The following is a 15,630-nucleotide window of genomic DNA, read 5'->3' on the forward strand; positions in this document are numbered from 1 at the left end:
TAAGCTTAGTTATACATATATATTATATATATACACATAAAATACTACACAATACAAGTGTTACTCATGCTTAACCAACTAATCAAAGTAGCATGTTCAACCACTACACCAAAGCATACCACTAACGCAACCAAAATACTTACTGATACCGCCACCGTTTAAATTGCATTCATGCAGCGAACAGCCCTACAACTCCAACCTAAATTCGAGTCACAAGTGGATGTATTACCCGCAAACATCTAATCAAGTCAGAAGTACCTCGCAGCAAAATATGCCACGCGTAAAATTGATAATCTGGCCTCAGCTATTACTGGATAAATTAGAGATGATATAGCTACAGACGCAAGTTTGTACGATCTAGTTATGATAACGAGGTCCTATTTATGAATAGGTCAAGGTTAGAATTGCTGAGTTTTGCTGGTACTCTTTGAAAATGAAGAAAGAAGGATTTCTACATACAAGAAAGATTATAATCATCATAAAGATAGCCATTTCTGAACAAACGCCTTTTCCTTAACCAACTATAATTCACTATATTTACATTGTAACTTTCATTAGACATCCTAAGTTATTTATTATGTTTTTCGGCTTACACACGTAACTATTTGACGAGAAACTCGTATAGTTTCAAGCCATGCTGAAGGGTCATTCAGTCGCGCTACAACTCACCACTTACGTGAGTAAGCCCAAAGTATAATAATGAATCATATATTAGGGTTGTTTTTAATAACAACATGACTACTAACATAGCGAAGTGAATTTACCATAAGTCATAACTTAATTATTTAATGCATCATGATGTTAACAAACACACACTTGAACGAAACGTTTGTTGTGTGTGTGCAGTTACTCCTGTGACAGAGAGAAAGAGAATGTGTATTTATACCTATGTGTATAAATACCTGTATACAGGTACTCTCAAGATAAATACACATTTTCTTACATACTTGTCATTTTACGCGACTCTAGACTATAAACGTAAGAGTGTGTCACTTTATTTTATATTTATATGCTATCAAAACGTGGTTACATAGGGCTACGTAAAGTCTACGTAGCCTTCAAAGGGAAAATGCACTGTCGTTAAATGTGTTAAAATAGAAGTAAACATATAATATACACAGCTGCTACGCTGATCGGAATTGCGATATCATAATAAACGAAGAAGATAGAATAGAACTAGAATAGGATAGATGACTAGTTTTAATTTTAATGTCCGTCTTGCCGATTACATATTTTTTATTTCTTACGCAAATAATACTTTCGAAGATATATTGATTTGAAATATCGCGCGACGTCACATCTAGGTACATTTTAACCCTTACAGGTGTTGAGGGTGGCCACCGGGGTGGTTTTAGTGAGGTAAAAATCCCACACTCCCTAGTTTTTTATCCCCAAAAAGCTAGGCGCCTTTTGAAGGTTTCCCCCGTAACCAAAAAAAAAAAGGTACATTTTGAACGTAAAAATGACGTATTTGCTCCTACTTCTAATCTTCGATTTGTCTTATCTAAGTATTGTTATCTCATATGACAAATTAAACAATACGTATCTAATATTTTTTTAATAGTTTTTGTAATTTTCATACTCCTTCATCATCCCTATTATTATTAAACTTTTTCTATTGATACAAGTTTCTCCGTTCATCGGGATATCATAATTCGGACCTCATACTATGTTCAACACTATAAAAACTGACACTATAAATCTAGCTCAGCTCGTTCCAAATGATGGATGCTAATTGAATCTCATTCTACCATCGAACGTAAATCGGGTTGGCTTTTGATTCCATATATCGAGTTCACGTATTTGACCAATCTATTGTGAAATGTTTCGGAACTTAATTGCAACATTCCATTTGGAAGTTAATGTGGGTAAAGTAGATATGACGAACATTTCCGTACCAACGTACTATTTATCTAAAGAAATGCTTAAGTTGTCCTTTCTCTACCCCTATCCCCAATACCCTAATCCCCAAACCTAAAATCCTTACCACTTAAAACTGGCAATGCAATTGTAATGGACGCAAACGGATTACTTGATGGTAAGCGATTGCTTAAAACATCCTATTACATTAAAAAAATATTTTAAACAACCTACCTATTACTGCTAACCTAATTTTGGGATTGAAAATGAGAACTCTTGCTCAGCACTAGCTGTTGCATATAGAGCCACTCAATCAATGAGGTGGTTCTGTAATAAGTAATCTACAATCTTGATGTCATCAACAAAACATAACGACTGTTTATGCATTTCTCATCGTTTTATTATTTTAAGTACCAATAACAACAAACATAATTCTGTGTGTATAGAAAAAAAAGCCCTCATAAGTACAAAATAAAATTACTTTTTGTTTAAATCTTTATTTAATGCATATCAACAAGAAATTCTTCTCAATTTTCTGTGCTTTTCTTCATGTGCATAATATAGACCATTATTTTAAAAGGGTCACAAATGTGTCAATGCAGCCTATCACTTCATTGGTCGCCTCCAGTTTCCATATCGTATCAAACTTGCCCCTTTTAAAGGGCACTTTGAATGGAAAGCTACCACTCAGTGTCATATTCGGTAATACGATACGACCCTGTAATTTGAAAAAGGATTATTTAACCAAGAATAATACTAAATTGAAGGACAATTGAATATTAAAATATATTTTTTTCTGCTCTTACTTCTTTAGGGACGCAATGGTATCCAATGGACAACATAGTTGAAGAAAGGTGAAAGATATAATTTTGTGACGGTAAATCAAATACGATATTTCTTATTCCGACATGTATCCAGAAAAAGAACTTCACGTAAAATGGCACTTCACCCAAATATTGAGGTTATTGACAACAACCCTTAAATTCCTAACCCCCAAATGGCCGGAAACGTACTTGTAACGCCTCTGGTGTTTCAAGTGTCCATGAGCTGCGACGATTGCTTACCATCAGGTGATACGTCTGCTCGTTTACTTGTTTACACCATAAAAATATATTATACATAAAATCTTCAATCTTCATCATGGTCATCATTTCAGTATTAATAGGATGACCCTGGGTTGTATGGGACTTTTTTCTGTTATACTCTTAATTTTTGTGCGTCTATACCACTGTGTGGTGGTGGTGGTACCACGATTTTATTAAGGTAGAAAGAAATCATACAAACCACTGGAGTAGGACAAACAGTGAGCCCATTCCTTCGTAGCAAAGAACCAAACCATTGATCGTGCAACACAAGTTCACACCATTTGTAGTTGAACATCATCGGAGTAAGGACGTATTGGTTGTATTTACTGTTGTATTCGTACAGGTTTATTTGCATCTATGAAAATAAAGATGGTATTTAAAAATCTTCTGATCAGGATCTTAATTTAAGGACACAAATCAGAAATATACAATTTTGAGTTTGACCAAAACTGATAATCTTCTTGATTGCCAAATATCTATTTCGTTCTTCTTTATCACATTTATATTCTTACGTTGCGAAAAATACGATAACCGCGGTTAACAAGCGTAATTAAGAAGAATTATTGGAATATGGCATTTTAGTAGATACCTCGACATACATACATATCGTCACGCCTTTAATCCCCGAAGGGGTCAGCAGAGGTGCACATTATGGCATGTAATGCCACTATGTACACCCACTTTTTACAATTAATGTTGTAAGTCCCATGTAATAGGTGGTGAGCCTATTGCCATATATCGGGCACATTTCCAGACTCCGTGCTACCACTGAGAAATTTTCGAAAAACCGAAAAAAGCCCAGTAATACTTCGCCCGACCCGGGAATCGAAACCGAGACCTCTCGTCCGGCAGTCGCACTTGCAACCACTCCTTGAAATTACAAAAATGTAACCAAAATTTTACTTTTTAAAGGGATTCTTACCGAAACATTATTCGCAAGGACGATTTTGGTATAAACATCGACGTTGACCACGTACTCGCCTCTCTTGCTGATCCTCCGGACGGTGGCTGTCACATATTTCAAATAATTCTCATTCACATCCCTCACCAGAACTCGCTCTGGTATAACAATGAGACACTGTAAACATTTTTGGAAATCATTTATAATTTGAATATTTCAGTTATAATGCAAGGTTATATATTTATTTTACTTCGTTCGCGTGAATCTCTTCAAAAATGATTTCCGTATACTCACTTACAAATTTTTGGTTTTAACCACATAGTTCCCGATCTCGCGGAATCTCTTCAAAAATGAGATGTAGAAGATATTCCAGGGAACTCTTCAAAAATCAACATAATGAGCTCTGCGTTTGAATTTAATAGACGTTATAACTTAAGGTAAACTACGAATTGAATGTATCTATTTTCCTTTTTTAACTAAACTGGAATATGTCCTCTTCTATACTATGTAATACATCCTTTTTATGAAACAGTTTGCCATGGTAAGGATTTGCATTTTCGGAATTGTAGTTACATCACCGTAAAGGACACTGTCAGTCCCTCGATAGAAGGCAGAAGGCCAACTAAAGACCGCCATGAGTCTAATCTTTGTATACTTTGATTAATTTTCTGATCAATTTTTAAATCTATATGTATAGATTTCCACTTGTGTCTTTATAACTTAAGGTAAACTACGAATTGAATGTATCTATTTTCCTTTTTTAACTAAACTGGAATATGTCCTCTTCTATACTATGTAATACATCCTTTTTATGAAACAGTTTGCCATGGTAAGGATTTGCATTTTCGGAATTGTAGTTACATCACCGTAAAGGACACTGTCAGTCCCTCGATAGAAGGCAGAAGGCCAACTAAAGACCGCCATGAGTCTAATCTTTGTATACTTTGATTAATTTTCTGATCAATTTTTAAATCTTAATGAAGCTTAAAGTATCAATTACTTACATTAAAAGAATATAAACAGCAGATGAAAAGAAGAAACAGTAACACCAGTCGCTCAAACATCATGTCTAGGCATGAAATACATTATATCAGTAATCTTTATAATTACAGTATCATACACATAGTGGTATATATGGTCATCAGTGGTCATAGATCATCAAGCATAGGTATGAACGTCGTGATTGGCAGATGTAACATAATAACACATGGAATGGCTCACGGAAACCACTTAATTATGTATCAACATTTGTGTGTTCATTATTATCGTCATGTGCAATGAATATAAAGATTTTATCTCCATACAACACTGTTTTTGGTTGGAGAATAATTTTGTTGAGAACTTAATTCTGTTTGTTCTATTCGATTAGGGGTCATGTCCCTGAATTCTTCTTTTTTATTTATAGGTTGAAAGAAAAATTAAAGTGTAGACAGAGATTAAAGTACATTATAGTATATTCGCGAATCCAACGTTACAAGTAAATGGAATGCAAAAAATATCCTACTTAATATTATTAATTTAAGGTTCAAACAAAACAAAAGGTTTCATATTTAAACAGTAGGACTATTTACTACGATTAATTACTTGTACACTTTGCACTCTCTAATCTCTTTAGAAAACCAAATAGTTTTCATTTTCACTCAACAAGCTGAGTAAACAGAACTTATAATAATGATTACAACAAAACGTTTAAACGAAAAAAGTACCAACTGTCAAAGTGTACGTCTATTAAACGTCAATTAAAGAAACTCGAAAAATATAAATAAACTATACTGATAAAAAACATCTATAATGATAATATAACTACCAAATATTGAAGAGAAACAATAAAATTGAGTTGAAAATAGTGAAAAAATAGAGCAATACCCAAGAGAAGAGTGTACTTCTTTACGGTAGACAACGCACTTATAACTGTTAATCCACTGATGTTATGGGGGCCCACGGGCACTGTTCGTTTACCATCAGTTGATCACTGTTCCGTAACTGAATAGAAGAGCTTAAGACTGACTGTGTCAACCATAGCCATGGCTAAGAATAAACCAATAATGTTGAACAATTTTCTACAATGCATGCCGCTGAAGCATGGTGTGATAATAATTGGTTCCTTCGGACTTATATACGGCCTCCTCGGACTATTCTTCTTTTTCTCAATGTGCATACATTATTCACAATGGCTACAGCATTATAAAGATAGATTAGATTTCTGTATATATTTGTATTGCGTGTCCTTCTCGACTATAGCCCTTTTCGTTAGTGGACTCTTCTTGTTTTGGGCTCTTTCGACGAATGAAGATGTGCCATTTATTGTAGCTATTTATTGCATAGGAGTTCACATATCCATACACTGGTTAGCTATTATAGGACTTTTTATCTACTGTTTATTCGTTCCTTCGTGTTTCCAAAACCAAGGGCCAGGGTATGTAGTTGTTCTGGGTGTGATAACTGCTTTCTACTCCGTGGCTTGGGGCTACGCCATGTGGATTATCAATAGTTATAGATATATTATATAATGTTCTAGTGTAAGATTTGTTTAAAATATATAATATGTTAGATCAGTATTTGTTTATCAATTTTTGTTTTATATCAGTAGGCAAGAGTAACGATAGTATTTTGAGAGAAGACGTTTTTTGTATGCTGAGTATTTCGCTATTGGCAACCAAACAATATTTTTTCCAAACTAAAGACTAAGCTTGATATATGTTATATGATATGATATATATTATGTTGTTAAGAATTTCACAATTGGCAACCAAACAATATTTTTTCCAAACTAAAGACTAAGCTTGATATATGTTGCTAAGTATCTACATTCACTACCACGACAGCAAAGCTAGCATACAACACATTATATTAAATCATCTTATTACTTACTTCCCAAATAGAAATTACGTCACAAAAGAAGCAAAGAAAATCCAATGGAAACATTGAATGTCTTCATCAACTGTTGGGACACAATTTCATAACTTTTCTGATCAATTTACCTGAATAATGTTGATGATTTGATTGTCAGACTATTCGTACGAACGGAATGGAACATAGATTCCGCGAACAAAAGTTTGTAATGAAGCAATTGAGGTTGCCTCCCATTCTGTTTGTCTAGTCTCCTGTAATAGCTTTCTAATTACTTTGCTTTATGTCCTAAATGTGTGTTAATGAATACCTTAATAAGTTGTAGTCTACCATCAGTATTTGATTCTTGATTTTGAATCTTTTTGACGTATAATTGACTGACTATTTAGACTGACTACACGGTTAGCGCGGTGGCTGGATAACCGGCTACCGTGCAACGGATAGCGGGTTTCACTCCCGCACGGAACAACTCGTTGTGTGATCCACAAATTGTTGTTTCGGGTCTGGGTGTCATGTGCATGTGAAATTGTATGTTGTAAACGCACCCACGACACAGGAGAAAATCATAGGGCGGGGCAACATTTCTTAACACGTTAACTGCCACGTAGGTCTCCGGTGACCTATGTTAGTGGAGGATTTGCCTTTAACAGTTTTCTGATGGCAGTTAAAGGCTTAAAAAAATCGTTTATTCAAGTTGAAGATATCTAAAACATAGTGACTAATACTACGACTACCAAAACCTTTGTAACATTGCTTCTAAACCTTCAGAAGACATCATAGTGTTACGTTATGTAGATGCTATTTAAAATTCACTTTTAAAATCTATGCTTCAATAATGAATTCCGTAGTCTCTGGAGTAAAGTCGGTAGTCTATTACTCGTTTTGTACCTTTTTATTTTACTCGACGTCCCAGCCAACATTTTTTTTTTTTATTTATGCAATGTAAATTACGTAAGCTTTTTTCTTTTAAAGAACGTTCAGCAATTTATGTTTTATTAGAGAATGTTGGATTTATAATCATGTGTATTTGTAGGAAAATAATTTGATTTTGTCCATTCAGTTTGGAGTAAATTGAGTCCGAAAGTGTCTTCCATGAGTGGCATTACGCCATACAGTATAACATGAGTTAAAATTCACCACCACGAGCTTATTATTAAAAGTGGGCGTCATTTATACCCACTACACATTTCTGGCTGTATTTTTTCGAAGAATTACTATTTTATGTGGAAAAAAACTTTATATAGAAACCGCAGAACGTGACGTCATATCCCTAAAACCTTACTTTACACGTCAAACGATGCGTTGGTCACAGGTGATCGGTGATAAATAGTAAAACGCTGTGTTTGTCGCCAGTAACTGGTACATGAAGGAGTATTTCCCTCCAATGGCTCACTCGTGGTAGACAACGACATAAACTCCAGGCGTAAACCACAAACCTCTACCAAATTACCCAGAACATACTAATTTAGCTTCTTCCTTGTACACATATATAAACAATTAAACCAGCCGTATTAGTAGGCTTAGTAACGGTATAAAATACCAGTATATCTAGGGGCACAGTGAAGCCAAGCTTGTAATCTATTGGCTCTTAATTTTATGCAACGCCTTGGCCGCCTGCCCAGTTCTCAAGTGATATAGTGGAGGGATATTGACCAGTTTAAGTGTTCTTACGAACCGAAACACACTGATAATAATACATCTTCTAACTGTGAGAAGTATGTGAATTGAGTTTACTTGAGATGTAATAATGAAATTAATTGTATTTTGATCACTAATTTGTTTGTCTTGTACCTTTAAAACATGGTACTACAGTACTATTAGATACTAGAATGGGGTAAGAGATGTTAGAACTTTCCCAACATTTATCATCATTTCTTCCGATCTATTCAACATTTTATCAAACATTTAAGTAAATTTAGTTATATGGAATTGCAGTACTGTTAGGTGCTATAATACCTTATTCTATCAGCGTTTGATCATGATCTGATCAAAGTCGCATGCACCATTTAAGGAAAGGGAGTTTATGACTCGTCAAGTTTTATATACGTAGAAATATTATACTAAATCGCTGACTTGGAACACGCAATCAAGTCAAAAACCAGTCAATTACGAATACGGCAGCCGAGCATAGCACTCCAACCGACATTTCAGACAAGTTCCAAGACTTAATTTCTAGTCTAACCTATCAGCAACGATTAGAATGCAGACAAACAAATGACGACCAAAGCCACAAAATCCCGAAGCAAGTTATAAATTCGTCATGAAATCCTTTAACAAACGGTGTCATTGTAGAGTAAGTTTATCCGTTTGCACAACAAAGCTCAGATGGCCCGTTAAGTACCCATCAAGTAAAGCCTAAAGCATTAAAGTATCTATAGCGTATAGCCTAAAATCCTTAGCCTAGGCCTAATCCATATAAATTACCCTGTCTTTGTCTAAGATTATATTTTAACATTTCATTTAATATGTTTGAATTAATGTAACGAGCTCCGCTGTATGTTTAAACTTATGTATTCAGACTTATGTTAATGAGAGTGGAAAGCCAATTTATTTTACTAATAGTATGAATAATGTAACGTAATATTATCACGTTTGTTATTGTATGTAGGCCTTTGTCATTCAAAAGAGGACGGCAACAGTGCTCTCTGATCAACCTGAATCTTTTACACTGCATGCATAAAACGTGATATTTTCATAGAGATAAAAAACAAACTGCGGTTATAAAACCGACTTAAAAAACCAAAAACTGAAAATGAACAAAAAGTAAAAACTACATCACTTACAAGAGAATTATTGATAAACATAACATCTGCTATACAGCATAGCAGTTTTTTGGCAGTAGGTTCTCATAGATTTCACGTTATTATGTATATCCGATAATTGTCACCATTTTTACCATTAAAGATAAGTAATACTCAATTATTTTTCACAACCATGATTTACAATACATGTACCACAATCATGGTTGCAGTGTAAAAATTATTTATTTATTTAATCTTTAATGTACACAATACAATAAAATAATGGTACATAAGGCGAACTTAAAGCCATATGGCATTCTCTACCAGTCAAACATCAACATGTATTATGCTAAAATAGCATAATCCAAGGTCAAACAGAAAAAGAAAAGGCGGATTATAATATCAGTTATATTAGAATATTTCGAAAATTTCTCAGTGGTAGCACGGAGTCTAGAATTGTGCCCAATATATGGCAATAGACTCACTCCCTATTACATGGGACTTATAACACAAATGGTGAAAAGTGGGTGTGCATTGTGTAGCGGCGTTACGTGTCGTAATGTGCACCTCTGCCTACCCCTTCGGGGATAAAAGGCGTGACGTTGTGTGTGTGTTTATTATTTGACTAGAAATAAAAACAAACACGATTCAGTTCATATATCACCAGAGGAACTCGTGATGTGTACTGGACCGTAACATTTCCCATTATTAAAATACACTTTATCTACTCTGACCTTAAACCGAACCGTTGTTCCTTTTTTGTTCGAAAATCGGTAGGGCACATACTAACAGGGCAATTTCAATTATAAATTATATCATACAAAATACTCTAGGTTTGTATAATTGTAACCATTACAATAAATACCCTTTTAAATGAGCATACCTATGTACTTAAATACACGACAGGTTGAATAGGATTTCAGTGATTTTATCACAGGTAGTACTGTATCTACTCGATTTGCCTAATCAATTTAGGTATCGAATTGGACGTAATTAGACTTAAATCGAGTTAAGCTGTGCTTCATTGAGTTAGTGGCTTGCTTGTCCTCTTGCGCGAAAGCACGGACCAATCAGTAGGTTTGCAGCACACTGCCTAATTATTGTAATTGTGTGTAAACCGTAACAAGCTGATAAGCTGAATCAGTCATTATATCAAAATTATTACGAGTTATTTTTCAACGTGAATTCAATTTTAGAACTAAATTTAATTGTGGTACAATACCAAGTTCTTTTATAAAAGCCATCGATTATTTCATTTCAACGCAAATTATAACCTTCTTTGCCTTACATCTGGTCAAAGCAGATCAAGATTATGGCTGTCCTTTACTCTGTAAAATCAGATAAACAACAATATCAATTCAAATAATCGAAACACAAATCTATGTTCCACCGTACGCATTTATTTGACCAAAACAGAGCGGGACAGTGTAGAGGCTTTTAAAAATCGATTTGAATTTATTTACAAAATGAGTTGATTTGTCCTTAATTACTTATGATTTAGTACAACTCACTTTATAAGCGAATATAAATTTAGTTTCATTTCAATTCTCTGTTTGTTCTTGACAATGTATTACATTGTGAATTCGATATCATGTTTAAAGAGTTTGGTTCTCGTGCTATGTCTTTTGACCGTTGCTATTCACGTGAGTAATTTTTCGAATGTAATACATACATATTGCTATATTTAATACCCAAAAAGCTTGTAATTGGGAAAAGTATAAAGATTTTCATAGACTCGATTTAAGTGAGACTAGCATTGCTAACCGCCGTACTCAGAGTCATTTAATGAACACTTAACTCAGTCCTTAGCAATTGTTTTCGATACAAAATCGTTACTTAGAAATAGTTTAAGTAATCATTAAATGTCTCTGATTGTGGCAGTAAGATGCCTTCTGCTGTACTCTTGGTGGAGTAATGTAACAAGCAGGGCCCTTAACCAGTCCACATTATCCACATCCTCACCATCCTCCGGGAGACTACTGCAACAGCGCCCCCGCGCGACCGCCACCTCGAATTGCAGCTGAGGTAACGGATGCAGAGCGACCCTAAAACAGAATCAACTCAATAGGGCAGAAACCCGACATAAAACCGAGCATATCCATAAGCTCTAAAACGGCAGCCCCTCTAGCAAACTGTATATTAAGTCTTTGACTGCCAATAGACAACTGTTGAAGGCAAATCCTCCGCTAACGTCGGTCACCGGTGACCACCACGGCGTTCAATGTGTTAATTACTACTTGTATTCATATACAGTTTTAATTACTATTATTACTGTTGTAATTAACATTGTTAAAAATTGCAGTGTATGAAAATAATACCAGAACGCGGCTCAATTACTTATGTCGATGACAAGTATTTTTACAACGCGTCACTCAGTGTCAGACGTAACGGCAAGAGAGGAGAGTACATTGTAAACGTGGATCTGTTTGGCAAGCACACAATTGGGAACAACGTTACGGTAAGGAATTTAATAATATGTGTAATATTTTTTAAAGACATTTATTACTCGATATAAAATCATAGTGTATGTAAGCAACGTCACGCCTTTACCCCCGAAGCGGTAGCCAGAGGTGCACATTACGGCACGTAATGCCGCTATACAATGTACACCCATTTTTCATCATTTGTGTTATAAGTCCCATGTTATAGGGGGTGAGCCTATTGCCATACACTGGACACAATTCCAGGCTCCGTGCTACTACTGAGATATTAATGTACACCCATTTTCACCATTATTTTGTGTTATAAGTCCCATGTAATAGGGGGTGAGCCTATTGCCATACACTGGACACAATTTCAGGCTCCGTGCTACTACTGAGATATTTTCGAAAAGCCGAAACAGCCCAGTAATACTTTGCCCAGAAGTCACACTTACGACCACTCGACGAACGAGGCAGTCATGCCGGGTCCATAGTATATGTGTCTGACGTATTTATCTATTTCCATCCAGATAGACATTATCTTCTACGAATACCTGCACAATGAGTTTCGGCGATCATTTGTCGAGATGCACTTCAAGACCTGCGACATGATCCAAAAGGATCCGTTCGTCGGCTTGATCATACGGAAATCTGGTTTGGTCACATGTCCCATACCTGCTGTAAGTACAGTATCCTCTTTGAAATGATTGAAAGCTGAACATTTTTTAATGACAAACAGGGAACAATCTAACAGACTAATCAGTAATCACATCATATCACATCAACAACTTATAAGTGGCCACTGCTTACCAAACTCTTTTCGCACGAAGATGATTTGAGCATTAATCACCACGCTTGCTCAATGCGGTTTGGCGGTAACTTATAAATTAGAGATTGTAAGCCCAGGTTTTCTCTCGATGTTTTCCTTCACCGTTTGTCAGTGGTGTCTAAATATTTTTTGAAAGTACATTAGGTAACACGTTAACTGCCACATAGGTCACCGGTGACCTACGTTAGTGGAGGATTTGCCTTCAACAGTTTTCTGATGGCAGTTAAAGGCTTAACTAACATTGGTGCTTGCCATTCGTAGGTTACGAACCCGCACTCTCACCTATTGTCAAATTGATAATCGCCGATCAAGTACGTCTGCAACATCAGAAGCGCATTGTGGCCATTGGGGCAGTCCATCTAGTAGTCCATCTAGCAATCATAATGGCGAAACACAGTTTAACGCAGATTCTCCTTAAGCATTACAGATGAATCCATTACAGATGAACTGTTGAATCTCTATCAACTACTCTACTAACATTTTTCCTGTCGCTTATAATTATATCTTGTTTATATTTCAGGGTAAAATATCTCTAAAAAGTATGAGCTTAGACGTCGAACTCCCTTCAGTCTGGCCTTTCGAGAAAGGTAAAGGGGAAATGATTGCGACAGACAATGCCAATGGGAAGATGATGATTCGCGGGGAACTTGTATTGACTTTCAAACAAAAATAAAATAAAGATGTATCGACTTGGAACCTTAGTCTTTTTTTAATGTTGTCCCACGCTTGGATTTCCTCCAATGTCGTGTTATAAATCTTTATTGAAAAAACAGAATACACGCATTACTCGCTCCTACAAATTACGCAAGTTGCCATCAGTTTGGGATCAAGAAGTACAACCTCGATAACAAAAAAAATAAATTTGAAAATCGGCCCACAATTGGCGGACTAGTCGGTGATCAAATAAAAGGAAAACAAACATCCGAACTTAGTACCTACTCCTTTTTTGAAGTCGGTAAAAAAACTAGTAGGATGTGTTTTCTTTTCCAAACTCTATCTTCGAAATTCGTCATTTACGAAAATATTATGTACGTGAGAAAAAATCAACAATTGTTTGAAAAAAGAAGCGACAGATACAATTTTAATACGAGAGGTAAAAATAAGTTAGCTATACCGCAATTCCGATTGTCCAAAGTGCAGAAATCCTTCATGGGATTTTGTGTTAAATGTTATAATAAACTACCAACTACCATACTGAATCTGAACGAGAAAAAATTTAAATCTTGTATAAAGCGTGAACTGTGTAAACAGGCATATTATAAACTGTCAGATTATATTGAAGACTAGCTTTTGCCCGCGACTTCGTTCGCGTGGAATAGTGACTTCCGGCAAATTTTTGGTTTTAACCACATAGTTCCCATAGCTATAGGCTGATGATGATGATGATGATGATGAGTTCCCGATCTCGCGGGATCTCTTCAAAAATGAGATGTGGAAGATATTCCAGGGAACTCTTCAAAAATCAACATAATGAGCTCTGCGTTTGATTTTAATAGATGTATACTCACTTAGGGCATTGAAAAAATAGTTTAAAAACGGACTTAAACTAACTTAAAACTAAAGAAAGCTACGAATTACGAATTTATAATAATTAAAAAAGAAATTATATTAGAACCTATCCTTTATGCTATAATAACCAAGCTTAAACTAAATAATTTAAAAGAAACGACTTAAATCTAATCTAATTAATTTATAAATTAGACTTACAATTTTATTAAAAAAAACTAACTACAGTAACTACTAATAATCGATATCAAACTAAACCTACGTTAAAAAGTTAAACCAGAAAACCAGGAAAACCCAACAAATAAACTTATTAATTGACAAATACAACGAAACCAATTTAGAATATACGAAACAGCAGGACCACTACAGACAAATAATCATACGACTGATAATACACATTTTCTACAATAGTACCGAAGCGCTCGGCCGATACCCAACCAAATAATTGTAACAAAACCATAGCGCAATCTATTTCGATCCCAACGCCATCTATCGAGGATAAAGACAACTTGGATTATTTATTTATACTCCGTTCGGGCATTTTCTTTGTACTAAAAGTTTAATTATATTGATATAATTTTTTTCATACCTTTTTACTATTTGTTAACTTTTTTCGATGAATTAAAACAATAACATGAACCGAAGTCGTGTAACGATCGACATAGAATTATCTATACTCCGTTAGAGCGTTTTCTTTGTACTAAAAGTTGTATTATGTTATATTTTTCATTGCTTTTTACTATTTTGTAAAAACAAATTTCCAATGAATTAAAACAATAACATGAACTGAACAATTGTAATTACACCATTGCGCGATCAACGCCATCTATCTACGGAGTATAGGAACAGGTTCAATTCCGTACTATAAGTACGAAATTGAACAATAGATGGCGCTGTATGTCCGGAATAAATTTATTTTTTATTTTATTTTTATTTTATTTTTATTTTATTTTTATTTTATTTTTATTTTATTTTTATTTTATTTTTATTTTATTTTTATTTTATTTTTATTTTTATTTTATTTTTATTTTATTTTTATTTTATTTTTATTTTATTTTTATTTTATTTTTATTTTATTTTTATTTTTATTTTATTTTTATTTTATTTTTATTTTTATTTTTATTTTATTTTTATTTTATTTTTATTTTTATTTTATTTTTATTTTATTTTTATTTTATTTTTATTTTAATTTTTGATTTTTGAAATAAAAATATATCTATGTCCTTTCTAAGGTTCTAAACTATATCTGTACCAAATTTCAACCAAATCCGTCAAATAGTTGCGGAGATTAATGGTATAAGCATAGAATGTTCGACGTGATTCTTTAATTTGACATAACTTTTTTATTTATGAACCGATTGACATGAAACAAACACTAAATGTTAAGTGAAGCATACCACAATATATTCGTGAAAACCGCATCCAACTTGGATCAGCC

The 15,630-nt window shown here is 34.3% G+C and overlaps 2 protein-coding genes across 3 annotated transcripts; one reads left to right on the forward strand and one right to left on the reverse strand.

The window, feature by feature from the left end:
• Positions 1-2,329: 2,329 nt before the first annotated feature.
• Positions 2,330-4,938, reverse strand: LOC118267730 (uncharacterized). The gene is made up of 4 exons (XM_035581886.2): positions 4,851-4,938; positions 3,868-4,023; positions 3,145-3,300; positions 2,330-2,578 (listed from the first exon to the last, which is right to left on the reverse strand). Exons 1-4 carry the CDS (start codon positions 4,911-4,913, stop codon positions 2,429-2,431), a joined length of 525 nt encoding a protein of 174 aa, XP_035437779.2. The 5' UTR covers positions 4,914-4,938; the 3' UTR covers positions 2,330-2,428.
• Positions 4,939-5,569: 631 nt separating this feature from the next.
• On the forward strand, positions 5,570-13,372 carry LOC118267729 (uncharacterized). 2 transcript variants are annotated; one of them, XM_050694080.1, is made up of 4 exons: positions 5,570-5,738; positions 11,740-11,895; positions 12,388-12,537; positions 13,207-13,372. In XM_050694080.1, the coding sequence occupies exons 2-4, from the start codon at positions 11,743-11,745 to the stop codon at positions 13,357-13,359; spliced, it is 456 nt and encodes a 151-aa protein (XP_050550037.1). In that variant the 5' UTR covers positions 5,570-5,738; positions 11,740-11,742; the 3' UTR covers positions 13,360-13,372. The 2 variants fall into 2 exon arrangements, with proteins under 2 accessions (XP_050550037.1, XP_035437778.2); XM_035581885.2 differs by lacking the exon at positions 5,570-5,738 and adding an exon at positions 10,999-11,080.
• Positions 13,373-15,630: the final 2,258 nt, after the last annotated feature.

Source organism: Spodoptera frugiperda, chromosome 6, assembly GCF_023101765.2.
Source record: "Spodoptera frugiperda isolate SF20-4 chromosome 6, AGI-APGP_CSIRO_Sfru_2.0, whole genome shotgun sequence".
NCBI classification, from domain to species: domain Eukaryota; kingdom Metazoa; phylum Arthropoda; class Insecta; order Lepidoptera; family Noctuidae; genus Spodoptera; species Spodoptera frugiperda.

Coding starts and splice junctions, on each gene's coding strand:
- LOC118267729 (XM_035581885.2), top strand. CDS start 11,003: ATGTATTACATTGTGAATTCGATATCATGTTTAAAGAGTTTGGTTCTC. Junction 11,081..11,739: donor TTTTGACCGTTGCTATTCAC/GTGAGTAATTTT, acceptor TAAAAATTGCAG/TGTATGAAAATAATACCAGA. Junction 11,896..12,387: donor CAATTGGGAACAACGTTACG/GTAAGGAATTTA, acceptor ATTTCCATCCAG/ATAGACATTATCTTCTACGA.
- LOC118267730 (XM_035581886.2), bottom strand. CDS start 4,913: ATGATGTTTGAGCGACTGGTGTTACTGTTTCTTCTTTTCATCTGCTGT. Junction 3,301..3,867: donor TCCTTGCGAATAATGTTTCG/GTAAGAATCCCT, acceptor TTATTTTCATAG/ATGCAAATAAACCTGTACGA. Junction 2,579..3,144: donor CTGTTTGTCCTACTCCAGTG/GTTTGTATGATT, acceptor TTCAAATTACAG/GGTCGTATCGTATTACCGAA.